Source organism: Ceratina calcarata, unplaced genomic scaffold, assembly GCF_001652005.2.
Source record: "Ceratina calcarata isolate Rehan_Ccalc_2016 unplaced genomic scaffold, ASM165200v1 scaffold27, whole genome shotgun sequence".
Lineage (NCBI taxonomy): Eukaryota > Metazoa > Arthropoda > Insecta > Hymenoptera > Apidae > Ceratina > Ceratina calcarata.
The window spans coordinates 59,851-87,805 of record NW_017149195.1 but is presented as its reverse complement, the minus strand read 5'-3'; the positions used below and the strand labels follow the sequence as shown (position 1 = coordinate 87,805).

At 41.1% G+C, this 27,955-nt stretch overlaps 3 protein-coding genes across 6 annotated transcripts in view; 1 reads left to right on the top strand and 2 right to left on the bottom strand.

Moving 5' to 3' along the window:
* DCP1 (decapping mRNA 1) lies at positions 1-2,681 on the top strand. Its single transcript, XM_026812286.1, has 5 exons — positions 1-520; positions 789-1,245; positions 1,327-1,803; positions 1,889-2,141; positions 2,235-2,681. The coding sequence occupies exons 1-4, from the start codon at positions 312-314 to the stop codon at positions 2,120-2,122; spliced, it is 1,377 nt and encodes a 458-aa protein (XP_026668087.1). The 5' UTR covers positions 1-311; the 3' UTR covers positions 2,123-2,141; positions 2,235-2,681.
* Positions 2,670-24,475, bottom strand: LOC108623496 (BMP and activin membrane-bound inhibitor homolog). Its single transcript, XM_018022052.2, has 3 exons — positions 23,958-24,475; positions 4,089-4,361; positions 2,670-3,720 (listed from the first exon to the last, which is right to left on the bottom strand). Exons 1-3 carry the CDS (start codon positions 24,088-24,090, stop codon positions 3,467-3,469), a joined length of 660 nt encoding a protein of 219 aa, XP_017877541.1. The 5' UTR covers positions 24,091-24,475; the 3' UTR covers positions 2,670-3,466.
* A 236-nt stretch (positions 24,476-24,711) lies between these two features.
* Positions 24,712-27,955, bottom strand: part of LOC108623457 (uncharacterized) — an 11,649-nt gene continuing 8,405 nt past the window's right edge. For all 4 annotated transcript variants that reach the window (XM_026812338.1, XM_018021977.2, XM_026812337.1 and 1 more), the window contains one exon: positions 24,712-27,804. The gene's annotated coding sequence lies outside the window, so the exon portion shown is untranslated. The remainder of the gene's footprint in view (positions 27,805-27,955) is intronic.

Sequence of the window (27,955 nt, the reverse complement as noted above, 5' to 3'; positions counted from 1 at the left end):
TGTATGATCCTCCTTCCATGAACCAACCATTTATTTTTACTCGTTCGATCACTTGGCGTCGTGCAGTTTCGTACGAATCAGAACTGAACGTTGGGGTAAAAGGAATGGAAGCGTCGGCATTCTGTGATGTTACTAACTCGTAGCTGTAACAACGTATGACGTTTATTATACGTGCAGCTGCTTGTACTATATCAAAATACAGTGGCGTTTGTGATTGATTCGAAGAGCTAACGATAAGCTAAATTTCAATTGTGCCGGAAAGAGAATCTCTGTTCTTTAATTTTGCGAACTAAACCATCTGCGAGAGAAACATGACGGATCTAACAGGGTTACGAATGAACGTGGCCGCTCTGAAACGGGTAGACCCCTACGTGAAGGATATTTTAGAGACTGCGACGCATGTAGCACTTTATACTTTCAACGCGGTTAATAACGAGTGGGAGAAAACGGACATCGCAGGTGCTTTATTCGTATACTCGCGAAATGGCGAACCCTATAACAGTGTTCTTATCATGAATAGGTATATATATTTATCTGTACATATGTTTTACATTAAAAGTATTCACTTATATTTCTCGGGTATTCACTTAGTAAAACGATCAATTGAACTTGTATCATGTTCTGATCTAACGAACGAATATACATATACTATAACAACTATCATGTTGTATGGAATTGTAAGAAATGTTTGATTCTATGCAAAATAAGCTCATGCATCAAAAAATGTTTTTAAATTATGGTTAATCGTAATGAGTGAAGTCTTATTGTTTGGTTTGACTACTTTGCAGATTAAATACAAATAACTTAGTGGAGCCAGTAACTCAGGGCTTGGACTTACAGCTCCAAGAGCCTTTCTTACTGTATAGAAATTCTAGATGCAACATTTATGGCATTTGGTTTTATGATAAGGAAGACTGTATACGCATTGGTGCAACATTGAATAAACTTGTCAAAGAATCTGAAGAAAATCGCAAAGCTTGTAGCAAACCTGCTGTTAATGTTAAAAGAAACTCTGGCCCTAACGCAAGCAACATTGATATATTTAGTATGCTTAGCAAAGCTCAAGAGGATTTTAATATTAACAGAAGTAGCAGTAACAGTGTCGGTGGAAGTACCAGAGAGGGACCGATTTCTAAGTCTCCTCTGGATATTCCTGGAACCGATAATATATCTGGACCTTTGGCTGCGCCTTTAGGTCCAGATGTTACTTCGCAGAGTGTAATGGACTTTTTTGCAAAGGCAAAAGTTAGTTTCGTATGCAATGAATTATATTTATTATTTCGAGGTCAGAGATGAGAAATATGTTAGTTTTTACAATATTTTTAGGTTAACACTGGGCATTTTAAGGCTGGCGATCAGCCCACTCCAGTTGCAACTGAAGGTAAACCTTTGCTTGCCAGATTAATGTCACACCCAGCAGCTCATACAGTAGAAAATATCGAGAAACAGCATAGATCTATAACTCCGCAACCAGCTACTCAACAGCAATCTCAAACGACTCCGACTGCTATAATGACTGTTAACAACGCTGCTAGTAATTCAGCTACAAACAGATCTAAAAGGCGGAATAAAACGACTCCTCAGCAAGACTCAATAATATCTACTCCTGCACCTACGACACAAGAAGTTTCATCATCTATAAATCAGAGTACTGCAGACACTAATGGTACAACGGGATTCCTTAGGATACAGTCACCATCGAGCGCGCCGTCTTCTAATTCAACGAGTCAACCGGTCTCAGATATTATTGGTTCTAGTAACTCGAATCCACTTGCATCGTTGTTCGCTCACGCTTCCGCATCGGTGAGTTTGTCAATTCGTGTTAGGTTGTGCATCTATTTAGGTTCGAAAGTGAAAGATTTGTGAGACTTTTTTTAAATTTGATTAGGCATCAGAAGATATTATTACGGGAACTTTATCGGGAAGAGGATCAGCACCGGCATTAATTCCCCCCGTTATGTTCGCTGCTCCCAGTCCACCTGAACCCTTAAACAGACCCATAGAACCACTGACAAGAAATCAGCTTCTTCAGGCTTTTAATTATCTGTTAAGAAGTGACCCGGATTTTATCAACAAACTCCACGAAGCTTACGTTAAATCATTTGGCGAAATACTATCTTAAAACCACGAGTTTTTACCTGGTACGTCTGAAGCCCGCCATGCAGGCTGCGGTGGTCGATTGATTACAAGCATGAAGAGCAAAACTTAGTATCTCTTATGTTACATGTACATAGGAAACACACAAATCCTGCTCGAATATTCAATTTAACTTGACTGGAAGCCCAATCCATTGGGAAGAACAAATTGTAGATACAAAAGAGGGTGATACATACCTTAAGCAGTATTTTTATAAGCTATTATACTTTTCCCCGAGAGAAGAGTGTGGAAGGACCGTGGATGAGTAAAGAGGTATGAGCCAAATGAAAATTGCTAAAGGAAGTATGAGAGTGGGAAACGTGAATTTTACGATTTTAAACTGTGATGTCAAAACATTTATATTAATCATAACATTTTATGGTTACTATTTCGAAACGGAGCAAGACAAATTTTCTGAGCCGATCAAATAAATTACCTATTTTACAAAATAATGACATACCCTTCCTGTAATATCGGGTATCGATATGGCATGTGTATGTAACTGATGAAAGGAAAAAATAAATAGAGACCGATTACTGAAAAAATTATGTCAATATATTGTAAGTTCACTTTCGATTCATCCCTCATGAGTAACACGTGTCGTGAAACAATAATCGTGCTACGTACATTTAATAATATAATAGTTATCGTACAATTATACCATACTATCACAATATAATAATATTTAAATGGAATACGATTACTACGTGACGAGTATACAATGCGTCGGAGTGACAGATTTCTCGGGAGGTGGTATCCTATACGATTAAAAAACACTTATCAGACTTTTAGTGCTCTTCGTTCAGTTTTCAATATTATTACTCGATGGAAAAGGTCATTATTATTATTGCAGTATAAGATTTGCATCCCTGTGACATTGTATTGTAATTTTATCGTGATCTTGTAGCTGGATCTCTGTGCTTTTGAACATCATGGAACGCATTTATATACTATTATATTTATATGCCGCCTAAACAAGCGATTATCATTTAATATGCGATAGAAAATAGATAAATTATTTACAATGCTACAATAAGGTCGATACAATGCGTTTGATTTTTTTTGCAATTTCTTCTTCTTTTAATTAACGTCATGTACAAAGGTCTTGCTTTGTTAGCTCTTTCTCACTCGTAACGACCATGCGTCGTCGTACGGAGGAATTGCAGCAATCGGTGCACAACACGCAATGTTATAATTTATAGCAGTCGCTTTTTTTTCACAAAATTCACAGCCAAGTGGAGCTATACAAGCCCGCTAGCTTTCTAGACAGTCTTTACTAATGTCTATCCGCTAGAACACTTTATCGAACGTCTTTGGGGTTGCGAAATAATTAAACGAGAGGCACTTTCGGTGGTCCTAATAACGGCGGTCCATTATCGGGTATACAATGTGGTCCGAGCTTATCGTTTTGCGTCGGTACGGGCTGTAGTAATCTAATTGCCAGGCTGGCTAATATCAGCAGAACGATTAGGCCGCAAATTGGAACAGCAATCGTGGCAGTTCTGAACCATCCGTCTGTTGATTGACCACCGGGATTGATCGGTTGCACCGGGTCAACGAAAGGTCTTTGGTTCACCAACAACTCTGCAAACAGGAATTAAACGTTGTATTTAAAAGGTTTAAAAAAATTATCCAGATAATTTTATTATTCACAAATTCGCACAACCTTCGGTTTGAACCATTTATTTTAAATCGATGTACCAAGACTTTACAGAAGTGGATAATTGTGCTGCAATATACAAATAGAATGTCAAGTTGAACTCGAGGTTTACGTTATAGAATAGATTTAGATAACAGAATGAAATTGCTCCCTCGCAACGTTAATGCAAAATGAACATATTCGTGACATGACAAACAAGACGAAAATAGCATTTTACGGAAACATGAAAAAAGACACTCTATACATCGAGACTGTGCAATTTTAATGAACTTGCAAAGAACATTCATTTAACCTTGGAGAGTCTTGTTGAGCCTGTTTCTCATGGCTGGGCTATCTACGTGGTTGCAGAGATCCTGCTCGCAACACAGGTATCCCATGGGACATTGCCGCTCTTTGAAACTCTCGTCAAGACAACCGCTGTAAGTACTGTGCTCCGCTCTTAATAACGAAGGATTTGCATTCGATGGTAATTCGGTGAAACAGCCTCTGCCACGACACATGTATCCTTGAGGCACGCATTCCGGTTGATTGCAGTAACACCTCACCTCGTGAACGTGTGGAGGGTCTGCGAACAAAAAGAATATTCATATCGATCAATTTTCGTTATTAGAGGTAGATCTTGAACTGAGCCAACAACCGTAAAAGTTAGTAGAAGATAGAATTGAATGAATACACGCGATTGAATTTCACCCTCGGTGAAATTATGATAATGAAATTCAAATAAAATTATACGTTCTCGATGTTATGGTTGAAACCATTGCGATGAAAGTGCTGAAGTCACAAAACTTGAAATAATACCGAAAGAGTCCGATAAAACAGGGAGCCGTGTAAGGGAATTTGATACATTTGCCTTTTCTGATTTTTTATATTAAAAGTCATGATTAATAGTGAGTTACGAATATTGACTGATAACGTAATATTATGTACCATCTGTGTACACATGTACAACTTCCTGTATATTTTGTAATTTCTGCTTGTTGATTTTATGCGATTCAGATAATGTTACTCGGTCGTTAATTGATTATGACTTTTTTTTTTATTTACAAGTCCGTAGTCCGTGCTCGATAAGACTTATCGAGGATCGTGCAATATAATTTTGTTAACGTTAAAGTATCTTGAGCGTAACGGCATTGATACTTGGCGGCTTCTTCTAATGAGTAGCTGACTGAAAGTCATCAAAGATTATATCTTATACGTCGCAACAGGTATATAACAGAGTTCACTTTCATTTACTTGTCGGCTACCAAGCCTTGCGCAATATCACCGAAGCGATTTACGATCCTCTCGTACGTGACGCGAAAATCGTGTCGCGTGTTTAAACAAAGAAATACTATTATGTTTGCCTGTATAAAGCATACGTACACGGTGCGCGCATGTTTCAACATGTAAATTTATCAAGCTTCTTAAAATAAATGGCGCGGAAGCAAGGAACACTGGTTGAAAAGAAATATTTGAAATCTTTTGCTTGGAGAGGTTTCAACCAGGAGGTCTGGAAGAGAACCACATCGAGGAACAGGCTCGATACACTGGGACCGTACTTGACATAGCGTAAATATACATTACACGGCGAGAGTGGAGTTCTCTTTCCGTGGTGTGTTAATGAGCGCCGTAAGAAATAAACAGAGAGACATGGAGCAGTTCACGGTGACTAACCATCGTGCCGCTTGTTTATTATGATGATGCGAAACCATCTTTATCCGTGACTTTACTCTTGCTTGTTTAATTGTCCCTCAGCCTCCCCCTTCAAGTTCCCCTTGCTCGCCGGAATAATTTATTTTATCGTGCAAGCTGTGCTGGACAGCCGTTGGAATGTGCACCGTTTTCAAGTAATAGGCTGTGGAATTTTGTGCAAAATTAAATATTTCAAGTAAGGTTTTAGGGAATATATTCTTGTCGCTTCTAATATTTTGTAGGTTTTTCATAACACGTGCAGAATCTCTTAAGTATAAACGCATAGAAATCTGCAGTAATTAATTATAGACTTTGTTGTGTTGTTCGTAAATGTTTCATAACAATCAGATGACATTCGATTTATTTTCGAATTAGATATGTTCGGATTTCAACTGGAAAAATACAGAATTTTAATGCTCTTTATCCTAGTTTAATGATTTTATAAATGGCAATCTTGCCCAGGACACGACTTTTTGCATTCTTCTCTCCCTAACTTCTTGCTAATAAGCCTACAGCGGTAGTCTTTCTTTGTCTCATCTTCTTTCTCTTTCATCAATCGCCCTTTCGTCCTCTCCTTCTTCATCGTTCATCATTCTGTTTCCTACTGTGTACGGGGATCGGCTCATCGAAAAAAGACGCTAAAATAGCCGAGTCACAAAAGACGAATTAAAATAGAGAAAATACGTACATATGGTATGCAGTTTCTCATTACGTGCGATTCGCAATCAGTATAGCTCGTTCAATCCAGCTAATTTATAAAGAAAATTTATATTCCCTGTGACTGCGTGAATATTTTTCTATAAAACGTTCAACTAAAATAAGAAACTGTACTAATCTCGAACAGCATTTAAAGTAGCATGAATTAATTTTCTAAAACAAGCAATGTACTCTCGAGTATATGTTCAATTTCGATAAGATGCTAATATTTTACTGGATATCATTGAATAACTAGTTATACTGGCTTGAAATTTCTCTCAAAGGTGTTCTTCCCCCTGAAGGTAAAAAGCTAAGGGAGAAATTAGAGAAAATGGTACTCCGTCGAGAAGAGAGAGAGAGAGAGAAGGGGAGGACAGAAGGAGACTGGAGAGAAGGGCCTTGTGTGCGTTTAAAATAAAAAAGGAAAAGGGGAAGCAGCAGGAGGTCGAGAAGGCCCGGGCAAAAGAGAGATACGGTCGACATGCCTGGAACTGAAGAAGACCCGTCTGAAAACAAACAGACTGGCTCGCGGTCGTTCGTTATGCGTCCATGGCATATTAATTATTTCCCGACAGGCTCTACCCTGCCTCCCTTAGTCTCTACTCATATCGCTCTTGTTTCTTTCTTTTACATTTTTTCCTCGATCGCCAAGCGATCGCAAGTTCCAAAAGCATATGAATTGATCTCGAAGATTCTTCGATTCTCTCTATACTATTTATACCTGTGTGTCATTGTGTTCTATAGTTATGTAGACTGACGAGATTATTTGTTTCTTTTTATTGAACTTAGAACTGGGTAAACTAATATTTCAATCACCTCTTTCGAGAAAGGGTAGGAAAATAGGTAAAGTAAAAATATGTAAATGCATGCGTGGGGCTAAATAAAAAGAAAAAATATATATTCTTAATACCGTGCACAAAAAGATAGATCTGAAAGGTTCGACGAACATTCTCCTTATATTTTTTGCGCTCATAAGACTGTCCGATTTCTTCGGGCATGATCGGCGAATTCTTTGTGTATCTCTCGATAAATAATTTTACCAACATACGCTATGCGAGCAGGCTTTCAACGAAGCTTAATCTTTAACTTCCCGACGCTACATATGTAATATACGTACATACATGCATGCATGCATGTATGCATGCATGTAAAGTGTAACGTGCCGATACACTATGTAACTCGCCGGGACATCGAATATATGTATCTAACGAGATACACATGTTGGTTACTTGTATCTCAGATAAGCTTGTTTATTTGCTGGAATTACAACAGAACCGAAAGCGACGGGTTCATTTAACTCGTTGTTTATCGCTTATTTATTATTGAGACGAACCGAAACGAGAAGTACTTAGCTCGTCCTACTGTTGTTCGTTTATTCTATAATTTGCTGATCAATTCGGCCTACTTTTTTCATTCGATCGTCTATTCACAAAGCGGCGCAGTACCACGTGCAATATACCTATAAAACCATGCATGAAACTACGTCTCGTTAGAATTTCACTTGGCAGTAAGAAGCTCTTCGGCGGAGCCCGGCTCGATCCAACTGGTATTCAACGAGCAAAAACATAATCGATACTCGCGTCGATAACGAGTCGCTAAAACCACGCTCCGAGGGGTTACGATTCGTTTATCCAAACGACTCGAGCAATGATGCCCGAGGATAGAAAGCCGTGCTCGACAGAAACTTGATTTGAACGAGGCCCGTTGTATATGCAATTAGAAGAGCGACGATCCACGTATACAGGCTGTCCCAAAAATCGTAGCACAACTGACTGGATTCTGTTCGGTTAGCCAACAAGTTTCTAATGATTCTAATAAGACAATCCTGTTTGTAACACCATTCTAAACAGTTTCGAGAATGAGCATTTATTAGTTATAATATTAATGTGTATTAGAATAGAAATTGTCAAAATTGGCGATGTTCTCAGTACGTATTTTTAATATTATATATGGAAGAGTAAAATCATTTTGTTATACTACGTCAAGAATGATAAAACGCTACTATAATGCAAAGAAAAATTTTTATCTCAGAAATGATATTTAGAGTTCAAAGGAAATTAAAGGATTAATTAAAAATATGTTATTATCGTTCCTTGACTTGTTTTTGCACATAGAATCAGCGCGATTTTTGCGACACCCTGTATTCTGTATAATATGTATATATCTTTACATACGGGTGTACGAGGCGCTTACATACATCACCGCCTGGAATGATGAAACTAATGAGTTTCTCTCGAGTGTATCTTTAATGTACGGACGTTACGTAACATTGCATCGTATATGTGTGCACGCGCATTTATTTAAATCCCGTGAATTTTATTCTGTTACAAGGTAGCCATTGAGGACGCGCCGTAGCTAGACGCTAATGGCATTAGTCGGCTAATTACGAGGCAATTCGTGTACGTATTAATAATCACTAATATTGAATTTCCTAATTGATAGGAACAGCGGTAATGGTTTGCGTAATTCAAGGCAATTAGTAACAGTTATTGAACAAACAATTAATTATGCTATTTATTATCTATATATATCTACGGTTTATTATCATGCGTTTCGTTTGGCTGTCACTTGGTTGAAATAAAAATTAGGTGAAAACTTGATACGTTCCTAACAATTCGTTGGAATAGAATGAAACGGTGCCGAGAGAAAGTTGAAACAACGTTTGCGGTCAATTGTTCATTCCGACAGGCATGTTACGGAGTAATTGTAAAACACAGGCTATCTTAATTTCTAATTAGTAACATCCACCGTTCTAAATTACCGCAATTAGTATTCCACTGCGACATAAACTGCGTTGGTGGTCGAGTGTCACGACACAGCGTTGAATTTCACGGAAGCGTGCTCTCTTGCGATGAATTCGTTTCGCCTCTGCCACAATGGAGAAGAAAGTCGTCGCGATACGACAGAAATTATTCGTCGAAACACAGAAGTCACAGATTTTATCGAATCTCTCGACGTTCGTTCCGTACGATGAACAGATTAAAGATTTTTATGTGATATAATATATTTCTATAATCACATAGTGAAAATGCACATTCAGTCCTTAATATTGTGAATAATTTCCCATTCGCTGTTCTTGCAAATGTGTAAAATCTGCAGTCTAACGATGAAAGATGAATAGCGTGAGATATAAAAGTAGTTTCTCAATCTTAGTAACGGCAGTCAGTTTTGTGCGTGGTTCAACGGCAACAGGTCCTTTGACCTGTTGAGCAAGCGATCTTCCTTTGATTAAAATAGATGTTACGAAATTCGAGATGATGTTCCTTCATCCTTCCCATTTCCAACAGATTCCCTTAACGAATTATAAATTCTGTAATGATAACTTAATCGTATCGCTGTTCCCATTGTACCGCAATCAGATCATAAACATCGTGCTCGTGTTACATTGCTAACTGCTCGTTTTTGCAAACTATACGCTGTGCGCTCACAATAGCAGTTGCTAAATACTGCTATAAATCACGGCAATCGATGTCTCGACAAAGACATTTTATTTGTCACGGGGATCGTCGGGTCGTAGATTGTGGTGCACACGAGGAGAAACGAATGGAACGGGGCACGCCGAGAGTATTAAGGTAGCGGTAGGAATTATAAACGGTTTTTAAAACGAGGAAAAAGAAACGGAAAAAAGAGGAAGAAAGGTTGCCGAAGCGAGTCACGTCGTACGATCCACCGCGGGACACCTGTTCGTATACTCTGACCGTGAGTGGGCTATGAACTTGCAGAGTTATGCGAAGAGAGACCGTCAGGAAGGTTCCTCATCGACGCTGCAGCCGAAAGGAGTGGCCACCGGAGGTAGGAGACGAAGAAGACGTCGGAGAAGAGTAAGATAAAAGAAGGAGGGACCGAGAACACAGGGACCGGTCCTCTCGGAGAGTTCCCCGAAAGATTCGTGAGAAACTTTCGTCGAGCGGCACGCTGTCTTCGCGGTATTCGGAACGTCCAGATCGTCGGATCGATGAGCAGAAACAAGGTTAAGCAGTGATCCGCGATGAATGGAATCGGATACTGAACAAATTTGGCGGACCTTTTATTGGCTTCCACCGGTATATACATATCTCCGATCGCCGAATACTTTCGAAGCAACAGTTGGAACTACTCGATGATAGATTTCCTCCTAGTATTTTCCCAGCGACTTTCCAAGTTCCGATATTGACTTTAAAATATGAAATGTAAACCGTACAGCGGATATCCTGCTAATTGTTGGGGTTGCTTAGGAGTCGGCTAATTGGTTCGTTAAGCTCGAATATATGCAGGTATATACTTTTTTTTTCAATGGAGTTATTTTATTACGAGTTGACCAGTGGTAGATCAGAATAGTGGACGGACAACCGATAAAAGCTGTAACTAATGATCCCCATTAAACGGGTCTGGATACCGCACAAATTTAGTCGATTCTTCATTGACTTGCAACAGAGGACGGCTTCGTGTCTCTCTCCAGGAGGTCTAAGATAGGTTTTAATACATATTTCCGACCGCGCTCGACTACTCTTACATATTTTCAAGGTGCACACATTCGAACATGGCTGCGCTGTAAACGCATATAATCACGAGAGACAACAGTGCATCCGTTTAATGGGACCGGGTCCTTCGTTTTCTCTTTTTTGTAAAGGATGACTGGTTAAGAACAAGGCATCGATTAAACTTTCCTCCTCTCGTACCGCGACAAGAACAAGGTTTATTTTTTCGGTCGATATCAGGAACGAAATTAATTTTCTTACTAAGCACATTCCGATGGAATCTGATCGGCGCATTCTTTTGACCCGTCGCACAGTGGGGCATTCGGATTTCAGATATCCAATATTAATATATTTTTTCTCAATTCGTATATTAAAAAGTTTGATGAATTCTAATGAAGGTACGGGATTTTCAACCGAGAGTTTTCCGAAGACGTACATTTTGCAATACGCAAATCGATTAATATCTTAAGACTGTACGGGAGAAGAGCGCGGTTTATAGGGTCACGCGCATAGTCGTAAAATACCAAACAGAACGCAGGATACAAAGCGGTTCGCCGAACGGACGACAAGTGCACCCACATAATGTGCCGGTTTTTCTCTCTTCCTCTTTTTCGGACCGGCCGGCTGGCCGGCCTGTTCGGTAACCCGGGCTCAATAAAACTTTTGCTTTTCGTACTGCGTTACGACGACGTCCCCTCCGAAAGGAGCTGGACTGAATTCCACGTCGAATCGAAAGAAGGAGCTGCTTAAGTTCTTTATCGACGTTGACACGAGCCAAATCAATTTCACGGGCGCCCACTCTCTCATATGTTGCGATTATATTTCAACAGAACATTAAGTCTCTTCCAATTTTCAAACATTTATCTAATTGCTTTTATTCTCATTGAAGTTAGGGTTGATCTGTGGATTTTATGCATTTATAGGAAATTTAAATGTCCAAAAGTATTTAAAATATGCAGTACTCAACGTATCAGAAATGAATTGCATATTATAGTGATTAAACACTAAAAGAAATTCCTTCTCAAAGATTTGATTGGTCATTTAATTTTGCATAAATATTCGCAGTCTATAGTTCAGGATAATTTAAGAGAAAAGAGGAACAACGAAATTGGGATCGGAACAAGATTGAAAAAATTGTCCATTCGGATTATTGTTACTTAAGTCAACATGTCTGTTTGATATGAAGGGATAATAAACGAAATTACGCGAGTTTTATGTCTTTGTTTGGAACTAAGATAATTTCTGCAAATTTCTATAAACAGAAGAAGTCTCCTCGATTTCATCGAATCTATCTTGAACAGAAAATAAATTTATGGTGGCCAGATAGAATATAGATTCGTAAATCTGAGTCGTAACGAAAAGAAGTGAAGCATCAAAGCTCTAGAATTCACGAAGTAAACCGTAGACAATGGGTCCAAAAGAATCCTTCGATTCTTTCCATCCTGAAATTAAACGGTCGAACCATAAACCCAGCGCTGAAGATTTCTCATCGAAGGTTGTAGCCGATGGGCAGCTCTCTCGTAACAGATACTTGGTCCGAAAAATTGTCCCCGGCCAAGGCCTATCTCCGAGTTTCGGCTAATTTTCGTTTCACAAAGGGTACGAGTACGAAGCCGGTATTTGCGTTGGGACTTGTAACTATCATCCCCCGGCCATTAAAGTAGAGGGCCAGCCAGCGAGGCAAGCCAGAAGACGGGTGGTTATGCGGGGTGGCAATTAGCAAGAACAATAGGGATTCGGAGGCCCTTATTTCTGGGAAGTAGGAGGGTCCCTCTGGGTCCTGCCATTCCGCAGGCCAGGTAGGTATATGTATTTTAGTCCATAACCCAATGTCTTGCCTCCGTCTGTGTGCGCGTTACGTCGGTATGAGTGTACGCGCGCCTTGGTATTTCGGCACTAGAAGGCAGGTTCTTGATGTTTTCGAGAGAGGCAAACCAGTGATTAACCCTACTTAACTCAACTGCGTGGACGCGGTGCGGGCATCGTCGAGTAAAAGGCATCCTCATCAATTATATGCAATTGCCAAATTGCTCCAAATTACATGCGTGGATCACGGAAATCTTATGATAATAGGTACACGCTTGGACGTTTTGTTGCGTCGGATCCAAAGCCCACCTTTAATTATCATCTCCGGCGCCCCGATTTCGAGCAACGTAAATATAGTTAGGTGAAATTGGAAATCAAATAGTCATTTCGTTACTATATGTGATTACTAGAACGCGGGTTTGATGCATTTAGAGAAAAATTGAGAATATATAAAATATAAACAATACATGTAATACATAAAAATGTCAAAAGTTGTGTTTCAACGACGAGAGTCTTATTTTGAATAAAAATCCGCTATCTAGTGATCATCGTGTCGAATGACTGTGTAAAAATGCAGAGGCCGGTAGTAAATGGTCAGGAATGGGTCGTTCGCATTTTTGTGTGCTCGTTAAAAATTTGTTCGTTCATTCTGAAACAAATCGCAGCTGCTCGCGTGTATACTAGTGTCTACGAAATACCGATGCAAAATTTTACGGCGGACATTGGCTGCTGAATAAAGTAAACTCTTTCAATGGATTGTCACGCCTCGCGGAATGACATCCCCTTAACTTAACTCTTTGTTCGTCGCTCATTCGTGCGTACAGCTGAACTACGGTCGACCAGCGAGAGACGGTAAACCGGCGTATAAGTGCATTGCCTCGTTAAATAACACGGCCTGCTTATAAAAACTACATACTTAGTTTGCGTGCCGATACGCCAGTCCTCCAGTTGATCAATCTAGCGTTCCGATGTGTCTGCCTTATGATTAGACTGCGGATACTTATGTAAAATAACACATTTGTAATGCCAATTTAGATAGGAATTTGTCTTATCCTTTAAAAATAACAATATGCATTTTACTTCTGATCTCATGTCTCAGATATTATCGTATTTGCATATTTTATATTTTCTACAGATACGATTTTTTTATAAATACATAAAATCTAGTAATAACACGTAACCAATATTTCTAATAATATGAGTCACTGACAAAACATTTAAACATTCGAACGAGCTGTAAAAAGTTTTGTACGTTTTATTGCTTTTAGAGAATTGCAAAATATTTTATAAGAATTAATCGATAATGCTGAAATAGTCAGTCACTTTTTGTCTGATCACTGAAGTATCCGATGATTTACTGTAGAAATAACGAGGGACAGCCACCCTGAAGGAAGTGCAGCTCAATCGTTTGGAACAGGTCTTTTCGGAAGAAGGCCAGAGGAAGTAGAACCCCTGTCTCAGATTTCAACGTATCTACCGGTTCCCGTTTGGTAAGCGAGCATCTACGGTTACGTTAACATATTCAAGCAGGTGAACAAGTCATTTGGGTAGTGTCGCGTGAAAAAAATTCCACAACGCTTTAACTCAGCTTTTTAGTTACTCGTTGCGTCTTCCAACGAGGATACGCTAATAATTACGCGGTATGCGCCTCCATATTTGTCGCGTCTGTTAATTGCAGCTGCCCTCGTGTCTAATAAGCTGGTTTCTCGTCGCTGTTCGTATTAAATTGGGCAAAAAGTCGTTTTACAAATTAACGTTTAATTGAAACAGATTTTCATTGGACGATAGCGATTCGTTTATTCTTCATATACGATTTTATTTTTCATTCTTACCATGTTCGGTTATATCGAGCAATCAATTATCGACTATATAACTTTTCACCGTTCCCTTTTTTCTACGAAATGGTTTCACTCGTTGAGAAACCGGTAACTGGTCATTCGATTCTTAAGAAGCATGAAAGAATTCAGGTCTGATAAGTCGCGTGACAAGTGGCGCGTGCGTGCACCCAGCTCCTCCTTTATTTTCATTCACGCCTATTTTGGAATAGCACGCAATCTGTTTTTCTGATCTGTATTCACCGGATGAAACATCGTCGAGACTGACTTTCATTGGAACAATCCCTACGGATGGAAATAACAAGGTTGACGATTTGCACCAACCATAGGCGATAGGAACGATCGATGAATTCAGATCGTGCCTTTATCAAAATTCGCAGTGAATGTAACGATCGATCGATGATGTGGAAATAGATCGATTTGTATTTCCACCTGTGCGTCCAAGTAGATTCGTAGAGGCGAGGTATTTTTAAAGACCTCTCCTTGGAATCGTTGACATTGATTCCACAAATCTGTCACGGTGCCCGCTATATATAGAGGTTCATTATAATTACAACCGAGTAGGAATGCACTATCGAGCATTGCTAATGCTTACAGCTCCGTACGCGGTTACGCAGAAACGATTCCTAGAGTTATTTCATTGTAGACGAACACGATAATTGCACTGTCTTAAATTATTGCCTCGTGTATGCAAACGACGATGATTTAAATAAAATTATACCGATTGCATCGATAACATTCGGTAAACTTATTATTTCGTTCCACTGAATTATGCAAAGCTACGATTAAAAAAAAAATATCTGTGGTTCAGTAGAAGTCCATTATATGAAGTGATTAGAGGATACATGAATTTTTACATAATAGCACAAAAAGCGATCAGATTATTTTTCATATAATGTGCAAATATGTAGTACGTATACTTCAATAGGATAAATATAAATAATTGAATATACATTATTTAAATAAAACATATTTCTAAATAATAAAGTTTTTAATAATAAATATATCAAATACGTACTTAATTTTTAAATAGTTAGGGATTTCTTATTCCACAGAAGTTTAGTGGAATCATAAAATAGAATATTCGTATTGGCTATTTAATTTAAAGGAGGCTCTATAATAATTGTATAAAATTGAATCGATAATAATTATTCGCGATGCAGAATTTTCAGTGTTCGCTGAAAAAACATCGGTTCCACGAAAACTCGTGGTATCAGGCCCATCGAAAAGTACACCGACGGAACGTCAGGCGTTTTGTGTAATTACAAAAGCAAGCAGTCTGCTCACTTTGAATAATCACCGCGGTAAAGCGGAACCAGCGTGTTTCGATCGTATCAGCACGTTCGTTTCGGCTTCGGCGGACGTTCACCATTTTTTGCTATCATCCCAGATCGCTATCGAGCAAGCGCATTAACCAAGTAACGAAAGAAAAAAATCTGCGCGATAAAGTACCTGCAGTTAATTAAAACAATTTTATGCTACTTTCTAAAACGAAAACGGTTTACGTTATTAATTTTTTTGGAAGAGGCTCGATGCAAAATTGAGTAATTAAGACTGAACACGCTAATAGTAAGTGATTACCGTCTACCTATACGACATAGAGGTCGACAACATGAAAGATGGTTTTTTTTAAATATAATACATAAGGCATGTCTTCGTGTATGTAAAATTCAATGTATTTTAATAGCATCTCAGTAATGTTCATAAATACCAAAAAAATGAGGTTTACCATGCGTAAGTTCATAAATCGTTTGAAAGTAAATGACTTAATTGAGTAGAATCAGATTTTAAAAGAATGTGTTTTCGACTTAAGAGCCGGCACGAACTTTTACCGATAGTCAACAGTTTAACGGAATGACGAATGTTATTCGCAGCGCGAGAATTCCTACGTCCGCGAGTTTCACGATTATTAGGCACGCGAAAGTCGCGAGAGAAGCCAATGAACGGAGTCACCGCAGAAGCGGTCGGGGCTTGTTCATTCGAATTCGACGCATCCTCGGTTGCAGTGGTACGCATGCCGCATGCATGCCGCATGCGTGCGTTCCTGCACACGGGCGGCATGGCGCATACGAACCACTGAATTAACATAAGACGCGCGACGACAACCTCGAACTCTCGCGCGGGTTTGACCGACGACAACGCTCGTCTATGTCGGATATGTGCTTACTACAAATATGGTCCCTGATCCATCGTCGACGGTGCATAGAGGCCAGAAACGGACGTCGCTTGTTCGTGTTCGTACGGATACGTAGTCATGTGCCGCGACGCCAAGCGTCGTGTATGTGTTTGCGATATTATCCGACGCCGAATGCCGTCTTGCATTTTCGATCGGCCGATATGTATGTACATACGAAGATTATATGACTCCTTAGGCGCCACCGACTCGGGGAATTCTCTCGTGCGCGACGCGTCGTCCCGACGAGAAATCAATTTCAGAAATACTCCCGCGGAATACGTATCGGGCGGCGTCGGCGTCGTCGCCCGTAAGCACGAGCGAACGGCGCGGTCAGTCGAATGAATCCGGAACAGAGCCGGCGAAGGAGAAGTGTTAGATAACGGGGTGGATGGTGTTTTCAGAAAATTGAAAGTTTCCGAGTGCAGTCTTATCGGAATTACATCATCGAGTATTATACGGGCGGAGCGATTATTCGCGTTGCGGGTATCCTAGGATCATGTCGCTGGAGCCAGGGAACGAGACGATTTAATTGAATTTAAGCATTGGCTGGCACTTATCTGTATCGTTGAGGATCGAGGAATAGACGGTGACTTCAGCCGCATTATGTTTTGCATGTATGACGAGACGAACGAAGAATTATGGCCGTTTGGCGCCACCGACGGAAAGGAAAAAGAAAAATGCTCATTACGTGACTGTCTGGGAAGTTCAGCCACTCCTGACGGACATTTCGCGATAAAGATTTGTACGTACATACGTGCACGTTGAAGGCTGACGCTGGAATTGCACTATGTAACCATTTTCTTGTTTTTGCGTCCATTTCAATGATTACATATACGGTACATAGTATTAGGTTGGTGCATAAGAAATGTCACCATCAAACAAGACAGATATTCCTGTGAAACACTAAAATAATTTATCTATTTCTTTTACATATTTATAAATGATTAAAAAACTTCAGATGCATTGCATTAGATATGGAAATCATTAATTATTAAATACAGGAAGCAATAAAGTCTACAACGTAATGGTTTAAATAATAAAACATCAACTAAGGAAAACAAAACATTTCATACGCACGAGCCTAATTTCTGTTTATTATTTTTTAAGTAATGTAGATTCGTGCGAATCTCGGGATGTAATAATATACATTTGTGTATCGTTCAACGCATGCTTATCGCACGCAAGTACACCGCACATCGACTTGTCAGGAGTGTACCGCAAACACTGTTGAATTACAAGTATGATAGGACGGGGCACGCGTTTCAAGTATACAGCTGGGTTATATTTGTATCTCTGGTTACATTACACATATTTTCTTCGCTTCTTTTTCAGCATCTGCATTTTCTTTTTGTGTGTGTGTGTGTGTGTTTTTTTAATAAAATAATGAGTTCTCCAAAGCTCAAACTTTGGATTCGATAAAGAGAATGGAGGGACGATTATTCATTCAACGTCTATCCGCGTGTGTGGCCGAACGCGCGCGATTCCTGATAGCACGAAGTACGAGTTGAATTTTCAAATCGGCACTACGCATTTATTACAGCTAATGAGCACGAGCTCAACAAGTGTAAAAATAATTTGATATCTTTTCAGTAGGAATACTGGGAGGCAAATATGTAGATTATATTCATATATCCACATAATCCAAGTCATTAAAATATCCACTGCGAACTGAGTTTGCCTGATAATGCACAGCGGTTATAAAATGTTTTCGATTTCTGATGCGGTGTGGTTACTTTGATTAATATTCCTGTGTATTTAATTAATAACGGAAGAGTTGAGAGGAGAAAAGTGCATGGGTGCATGAATTATCGTACACATTCGCCCATAAATAACCGTTCCACGAATAAAACTTTCTCCTCTCCGTTGACATTTCGCAGATTTATGCTCGCAGGACTGTAAGAGGTGGTGACTCCCAATTAATTGATCGTTATTTCTCAGTAAATCGACGTTAATTATCCACTGCTCGAATTCTGCGATAATAGAGCTCGATATATTTTTCCATCAACCACTAATTTTATTATTATACCCGGTGGCGCGAACCGATCGAGTTTTCTTTTTACCAACGCGTAATCCGATTGAATTTAATGTAAGCGTTCGATTCGAGCTATAGCTATGTAACTCGTTGATAAGTTGCCCACTCCCGATTTGGAAGCAAACAGGAGCGGTCGACACCTATGTGGGTGGCACGTATGAGGAACGAGATCGTTGACAAAAATGCCTTGAGTTTTATTCACGGCCTTTAAGTACCGCGTGTCAGTTGTAACCCAGTCCACGTAATGCGCGATATCCAATGCTGTACGCGACGACCGTCATTTCCGTGTATTCTATTCGCTCGCAGATATAAACTACGAGATAGCCGTAGTTCTTCGATTCATTTAAATAAGCGAAGGTCTCGGGCCCCGAAGATACACTTCATCCGTTTCTATCGTTATTTTTAATAGAAAAAAAGGCCGCGAAGATCAGGGACAAGGTAGACTTGCTCCGTTCTTACGTACTTTATCAAATAGAAACGAGACCACTGGTGCACCCACACTCTCGAACGCCGCCGCTCCGAGCTCCGTGTATTTACGTATGCGTGGTCGTATACAAGACAAGGAGGCATAAACTCGTCACGCACGCATGCACATTTGTGTGGCCGACAGGCGCCACCGTTCCGGCCGTGTGTGGGTCCGCGTCTGTGTCAGGCTAACGTACATAACACCAGCTGTAACCCGGTCGAGTGTGAACACGTGAAACATCGGCCACGCTTGCGTGTGCGTGCATGCGTTACGTTTGTCGGTGGTGCACGGATGAGCTCGCATTTTTCAACGACATTTTGCTTCGTCCGAGACGACACGCGGGCCCGTTGTCATGGAACAAAAATCAAATTTTAAGTTGACACTTAAGAAGACCTTCGATGGCCACAGTTTAAGTATTCCTAGAAGACCAATGCGCTTCATTCTTTTATTTCCACTGGCTTCAAGTAAAAATATATAAGTAAACTTGTTGAAACTTGAAATATGATTTTTGTCCCAGGTTTCTTCGATTTTGATTAAAAATCACTTTTGAATTCAAATTATATTCGCAATGAATGTGCAATACATTTAATTCTTGAGTCTTCTATATAAAAAAAAAACTAATCAGATTGTATCTTTCTTCGTTTGTCACCAGCGTTATAAATAATTACGAGAGTCGACAGCTGCTTTATGCAAAATTTGCCTTGACGCAAATCGAAACCGCAGAATTCTTTACGTTTTCAACATTTATCTAAGAGAACTGACAATAGGCAACACAGGGATTAAGATCGTAGGCGAATGAGTCATATCGTAAAATCGACCTCGCCAATTTATAAATATGCATTCAAATGGACGAGACGAACCGAGCCGAACCGAGAATTATTCGTACGTTATCCGTAACTTGTTTGTATCGCGCAGATAAGAAGCTCGAATCTGGTTGGCTTACGTAATTTTTAATGAATCTATGGAAGCAAGTGACGTACTCGACGTTTCTCTACATGTTTCACTGTATGATTAAGGGTGTAAACGAGCCACTTCTTTCCGTGTGACACTGCGATTTTTTTCATATTTTTTACTTTCCTAATTAAGGGAACAGACATAATCATATGACCGTAGCGAAATACAATCGTTCACTTAAAATCGACATTCATTGTCATTTAAATCTGGACCCTAATTGCTTCTTGATACGTACACATTTAAGTTAGTGATTCCAAGAAACGCGTAGAGCTTCCTAATCTTTGTGCACTATAAATATAAAATTCTATAAGATCGTGCTTCTTCGAAACCGAAGATTGACGCGGCTCGCAGATAAACGTCGGATTCGTCGGATGCATTAGATTAAAGCTGCGGTCACAATGGCATCAGTCTGCAATTTAAAGGCATTCCGACTTACGATTGGAACAAAATTCCAACAATTATTTGTGCAATAATGATTAAAAAATTATCTAAATTTCTTTTTTATAAAATTAGATTTAGATTATGTTTTGTAGATTCGTGCTCTGTTTATACGTAGTACAATTTCGTTACCATCTACAATTCTACAATATCAGAATGTGATCGCACCTTATCTTTACAATAGAATTCATTCATACATAGATCTGCATATCAAAAATATTATTTTCACTTGAAATATTCTGTACTCCAACCGAGGTGCATTATGGGATTTGAATTCGTTCAATCACGGTTCGATATCGGGTGATGTCGGGAGTTGAACGAGTCGTCTATCGGTGACGCTGTGACCGTAGCTTAACGACGCGACGTCTCCTCGATGGTCGGCCATCCAAAGGGATGGACGAAGAAGAAGCGATCAGGGAAGATATTTTTCCCGGGGGCAAGAATGCGATGTACCGCGTGTCCGAGAAACTATAACGCCGATAAAATGTTTCCAGGAAATGGAACCCATCCATGCATCTACATAGTAGAATTCGCGCATAGCTTGCGAGCCCGAGCCTATGAAAATCGAACAGTACGCGCATCCGGTAATATTGAAATCGAACGTTTCAGCGGATTAAACGAAAACAATGAAGACGTATGTAAATAGGTGAGGCATTGACAAACGGCAGACAATTTGCATAGCGTAGTGATTTATCGTACGTTATCGTCTGATTGTATAAAAAGGCTCGTCTCTTTCGTTATCTGTAAGGGGGAACTAATTTCGTCCGAGAAGAAGATCATTGTGTGTTCCGATGATTATTCACGATGCGCACGTAATTCACGGATGGAGATTCGTGTTATACTTGCGTAAACGAGGACTGCGCAGACAAGCGTGTCGGAAGGTAGCTATCGTGCACATAGGCATTACATTATGTACTCTGCTATCCGCGCGCCTAGCTGGCGTCTGACGCATACTTTATCGTCTTTCTAAACTCGGTATCGTGCGAACGGTAAAATTTAAATATTTATTATTTCGCAAACGCCGCCGCGTTTAACCGGAATTCGTAAAGTCTGGCTACGCATCTACACACTCTACAGTATCAGAATGTGATCGTACCTTATCTTCATAATAGAATTCATTCATACATAGATCTGCATATCAAAAATATTATTTTCACTTGAAATATTCTGTACTCCAACCGAGGTGCATTATGGGATTTGAATTCGTTCAATCACGGTTCGATATCGGGTGATGTCGGGAGTTGAACGAGTCGTCTATCGGTGACGCTGTGACCGTAGCTTAACGACGCGACGTCTCCTCGATGGTCGGCCATCCAAAGGGATGGACGAAGAAGAAGCGATCAGGGAAGATATTTTTCCCGGGGGCAAGAATGCGATGTACCGCGTGTCCGAGAAACTATAACGCCGATAAAATGTTTCCAGGAAATGGAACCCATCCATGCATCTACATAGTAGAATTCGCGCATAGCTTGCGAGCCCGAGCCTATGAAAATCGAACAGTACGCGCATCCGGTAATATTGAAATCGAACGTTTCAGCGGATTAAACGAAAACAATGAAGACGTATGTAAATAGGTGAGGCATTGACAAACGGCAGACAATTTGCATAGCGTAGTGATTTATCGTACGTTATCGTCTGATTGTATAAAAAGGCTCGTCTCTTTCGTTATCTGTAAGGGGGAACTAATTTCGTCCGAGAAGAAGATCATTGTGTGTTCCGATGATTATTCACGATGCGCACGTAATTCACGGATGGAGATTCGTGTTATACTTGCGTAAACGAGGACTGCGCAGACAAGCGTGTCGGAAGGTAGCTATCGTGCACATAGGCATTACATTATGTACTCTGCTATCCGCGCGCCTAGCTGGCGTCTGACGCATACTTTATCGTCTTTCTAAACTCGGTATCGTGCGAACGGTAAAATTTAAATATTTATTATTTCGCAAACGCCGCCGCGTTTAACCGGAATTCGTAAAGTCTGGCTACGCATCCATTTATTACTATATGTATACGTTTTACATGTCTCTATGTTTCTATTATGTATCGTACATACATAATCCCGTGGGACTCGCATATCCCAGGTGGCGCCAGTCGGGCATGTTAATCTATCGATCGATCGTGTATCGTTCGAACTGGCCCGGTGCGGCATTAGCCGGTTTACTTTCGTACATGTCATCTCTTTTTATCTGCCTATACAAATAAGTATATTTTCTTTACCTCTGAATACGTATGGAACGAAAAGTGTATGAAACTTGGCTTAGAATTAAGTATTAGGTGAAATCTGAGATTGTGAGATTAGTCAGAGAGAAATACAAGTCATATTTAGTGAACACAAGTCTCGCTATGTACGTAACTCGCTGGTCTAATGACCCCTTCTGAAATACGATTTTATCGTGTCTGCCAATTAAATTTGACCCATGATCGTGACTTCATTGATTGTTTCTATTTTTTTTCGAAAAGAAACCGGGCCAACCGCTGTCACCGGGAAGCTCTAAACGACTTTTCCATCGGTTGCCCACGTGCATCGATAAAACGTTGAAATTGCACGCGTCCTTAATTGCGCCGTGTTGCCCGGTGGTGGCAAAAAAGCAGCGGGCCGGTTTAAACACGCGGCGGCGGCGGCGGCGGTGCGACGCGATGTGCACGCAGGCCTTTCTTTTTCTTTTGTTCGGACGTGTACGACGTACAGCTCTGCAATTACCGTGGCCGTGCCTCGTGACGTAGCCGCTCTGCATCTGCTTCCCTCTTATCTCGCGTTTATCGTCGGGACATTTGCGACTTCCAAGCGCGCGTTCTACGTTTATACACATTTCCTTGATCGCGTTCGACAACGATAAACTTGACATCGAGCGATGAGATTACAGCTCTCGGGTAGAGCGAGTACTTACGCGGGAAACCTTCGCCGTGTTTCATTTGGATCTGAATACAGTTGACGAAGTGTTGAGAATTTTCGGCGCACGTTCCACGAATTCGGAGCGTCGCGTAACATGCAGAAAAGACAGAGTCAATTAATGTACTTCAGCGACTTCAGTGGTCTTAATTTAGAGAGCCGCGTTTCCCAACTTTTATTGCCCTGGCGTCAAAGTCGAACAGCGAACAGTCCGCAAATCTTCCGGGACGTCCGCGAAAGATATTTGTACTTGGCCGTTTACTATCGAACCGCGCGAGTCTTCGAAGTCCCGTTAATACGATAAATTTAATCGCTGCCGCAATCCGGATTTAATTAGCCGCGACTAGAATGTACGTAACAATATTCCGAGGAGGAAAAATGCATGACAGTAATCAATGATTTTTCGCTGAGACATGTGCCCGAGCTGCGGAGGCCACGTGTAATAATAAACTTCGGCCGCAAGACAATGTAGTAGGATGCAGAAATACGAGCGACAACATTCGTAAAGTATTAAAGTGACCTTCGGATCTATATAACGAGAGCCGAGTAACTAAAATTTAATTCGCGACGTTGCGTCGTTACGGCGATTCTGTTATTCCCATTGATTTCGTCTCGATATCTGGCGCCACCCACGTGTACATACCACCGTTCACGCGGTCGATTCGAGCCGCGTCACGGTGCCACCGTTCTCCGTTAACTTTCCCATGAAATCATCCAGCTTAAAATGTGCATAAGCTTACCGTTGTCATCGGATTTCCCCTGATTATCGCCGAGCATCTCGTAGTCCCTCGAATCGAGATCCACGGAAGCGCCAACGACCGCGTTCAGGCTGGACACCATCGTCGCAAGAGTCAACAAGTTTCGCGAAAACATTTTTTTTCCTCCAAGTTTTTATCACCAAAGAGCGTTTCGGTATCAAGAAAATTGTTTGATCTCCGATCGATCAACGTTTACTTGTCCAAACAGCGATTACGACTAAACGATCGACGAAAATCGTGTTCGATCAAACTCCATCGAAAGAACGTAGCTTGTTTGAAATCTTTTCTAGTCACGATCTACCGATCCTCTTCGCGATCGTTAGAAAATTCATACCGAGCAGTGAACCGAGCACGTTTCGAAGAAGCAGGCAAGGTGAAGGTAGAGATATCGCGGGCAACCGATCCCGACGATGGTCGACGCTTGACTGACTGACTCACTTCGGTCTCGAAAAGCAAACGCCGCGCGCCGCGCCGTGCAGCCGGACGACTCCGCCGCGGCTGGTGCGCACCAGGGGCACCCGACGAAGAACACTCGCCAGATAGTTTTTAAACGAGTCCCGCCTCCGGCTGCGATAGTGTGCTCCTTGTCGATGAACCACGCATCGTGAACGCGTACAATACGCACGTCCAACGATCACGACTGCCGTTCTCGTCGTTCATTCAGTATTTAATATAATACAAATCGGTATTAGCTCTCATGAATTATAATCTCAAAATAGATATTTATTAGAAGTTTCTCGTTCAATTTATCTACAAAATGTTAAATTCTTGAAGATCATTCACATTTTTCGAATTATTTGTTGAAAATCAATCGTCATAGATCATCAGATCTAGGATCTATCGTTCGGTTGGATCGAGAGCCACGCATATGGCTTGTACCACTTACTTAAGTACGTTAATGGCAGTCACTGTACCAGAACTAGTATGCTGCCAGGCCGGTGGACTGGTGTGTTGGTAAAAGGTTGAGTGGTGAGGGCCGACGCCGGGAAATGGGCGGTTGGTGAGGGAAACGGGGGACGAGGAGAAGGGAGACAGTGGCGCCTGAGCCCCGAGGCAGAGACGCCACGTTTTCCTGGCGAGGGTGAGTGTCTAGGTGTCTGGGAGCCACGGTGTACACACACAAGCCTGTTACGATTCGTGCGTCCCGAACGGTGAAAGGAGGGGGCGACGTAAAAGAGCGGCAGCATACTTCTGCTGTAGATCGTCAGCTCTCCTCCTGACAGCCGGTCTCCTTTTTAGCTTTTGTCGTGCGCTATGTCGCTACCCGGCCAACTTCTTTTCCCCTCCTCGCGAATTAAATTGCGCGGGTGCCGTAGACTTTGAGATGCGCCGATACACGCGCACCACGAATCGGAGCTTTCAATGAAATTGCGTCTGCCCAAATAATTTGTATCATATTACAATAATTCCAATAGGGACTATCCGTTAAATTGAATTATTACATCGAATCGATTTAGCGTCGACGTTTATTCAATTTCTTAGTCTCATAATGTATTGTATTAATGACAAAGAGTTTGTAAAGATGTTTTGTAAATTTGGACATCAGAGTGTCGACACCTAAGCAAAGACCGCTTTGCATAATAGAAGTGATGGACGAGATAAGTCGTCAGGCCTTTGTCCGCGTAATCGGGATCCTCTGAGCGTCGATTATGCATACACGTGCCCGTCGATGAGTCTTTTCACCTTGCCACGGGTGGAGGAGATCGTCACCTGGTCCGACCGGTTACCATGCGAATAGAGAAACGGAAAAGTGGACGCCAACACGTAATTAATTCGTTGCTTTAAGTAGTTTCTTCGGAAATGGTTGGTATGTACAAACTTGCTGTGCTTCGTACGCAGACAATCTACCGTCGTCGATTTCGAGCTTGTCTCGTAAATTTTCTTTCATTCGTAGAATCGTTACCAGACGCGTGTTTGTTTCATAGGAAAACCGTCTGGCTTCGTCTACCGATTTTCGTTTCGTCGCACTCGTCTGCCAATGAAACGCAGGTAATTCTAGTCATTTGTGCGTTTTCCTTTTCAGGAATTAAGCTCGCGTTGCGTCGCGTTGGTTTCATACGGATAGGTATACACCTATGTATGTATGCATGTATGTAGTTTGAATACAAGCGAGGTCGGCGATGCGCCACTTATTTTTAGCCGGGCATTAGCCAATTAACTATTAACTCGTTGGCGCCACGGCGCTGTTCCTATTTTTGCTTATTTCTTACACCGGCGGTGCATCGTTGCCCTCTTCCGAGTCTTCGGTATGTACACCGAAGATAATCTGATCCACGGTGACGTGTACCAACGCTAAGTGCCGTCTCCCGAAACACTTTGCCAAATGAAATATGCTTCTGGCACGATTGCGTTACCGATATTATTCTTAAGCCCCGTTCTAACGAGCGAGTGCCTTCGTCCAACATCGAAGCGACAAGTTTAGCATGGCCACCGACGCCGCCCGCCGTTCGTTCAAAGCATTTCATTGTTCGAGCAACAGATAACGACCAAGACAAAGACGCGTACTCGGAACGAAAACGAGAAGTACACGCGCGCGGTTCATCGACACCGCCGTCCCGTACTCCAACGCAAGAAAAAAAGAACCGCGATCACTTACTAATTGCGGTCGTAACGCCCGGTATGGAGGCATCGAACGTAAATCACTTCGCGTAGAGGAGATTGAACTTGGATCCAACCGCCGTAGTACGTTTCTTTTCCCGATAAAAAAAAAAGGAGCTGCGATATAGAGGAATGACTTGTTAGTACTAGTGGCTCGTGGATGAACCAGTTAGACGAGTCTGAGATATTTATCTGAGATATTTGGTCGTTCGACGATGCCCGGAGGACAACTATCTACCACCGAATCGAGAGCCCGTATGTGTTTAGCGGAGTGATTGATTCTCGTTGCCCGAAACGAATGCGGTGGTCAAGCGGCCGACTCGGAACCGAACCCGAATCCGGCGAGCACCTGGTTATGGTCGGTTAGTTTGCTCTCGAGGAGCAGACTCGGATGCTAATGGAATACGCTATTGTTTGTCATGGCCCGAGCGGCCGACAAGGCGAAGGCTGCCAATCATCGTATGATCGAAGACACTGGAAAAAGAATTTCAGTCCCGATAACGTGTCGGCGATTGAGAAACAATGTAACGGTACGAGCAGTTAGTCATGGTGCTATTTCTTTTTTTACTCGTTCGTATTCGAGCTCCACGTATTTATGCATACATGCTAATTAATCTCTCAGATTTATACGTATATTATCCGTAGTCTTTTTTTTTTATGAAGGGAACAGCGTGCGCTGGAAACAAATCGTACTTGAATATAAAACGTATAATAAATCCGGATCTAGATATTTCACGGCTCTTACACACGATCCAAAGAGATTATATGTATCTAAGTACGTATACATAATAGTAATAGAATATATGTATGTACATATGTACATTACACCTGTAAGACTGGGAATGCAGTTTGTTATAAGCATAACAATTTATCTTATCGTGCCCGATGTACATAATCACATACCGACTTCGACAGCTGTATTGGCTACCGTTAAAGCTCTCAAGAACGTTGTAAATTCATTCTTCGCAGTTATACAATTCATTGTTCTATTATTTGCATTTTGTAAGGACGACTAATTGTACGAGAAAGCACCTTGTTCGAGAAACCGGCAGGAATTTACTTAACAGGCGCAACCCTGATGTTAGTCATACCCGTCGAAACAAAAGATTTCATCGAGTTGTTTGCTCGAAACTGTCCCTCGACGAGCTGCGTCATGCATTCGATGACTCTCGAAACCACGAGACGTCCCACGTTTCCTCGATATCCATTCGGCACCACACAGTCCATCAGTCTGGACAAACATGAACAATATTTCATTGAAACGACCACGAGATGCATAGTGACGTAAACAATTAAATAAGGATATGCACGCTGAGGTCAGTAAAACGACTATACGGATTAGATAAAAGATTATTTACATCTTAAAAGGCGGCTGTTTCAAA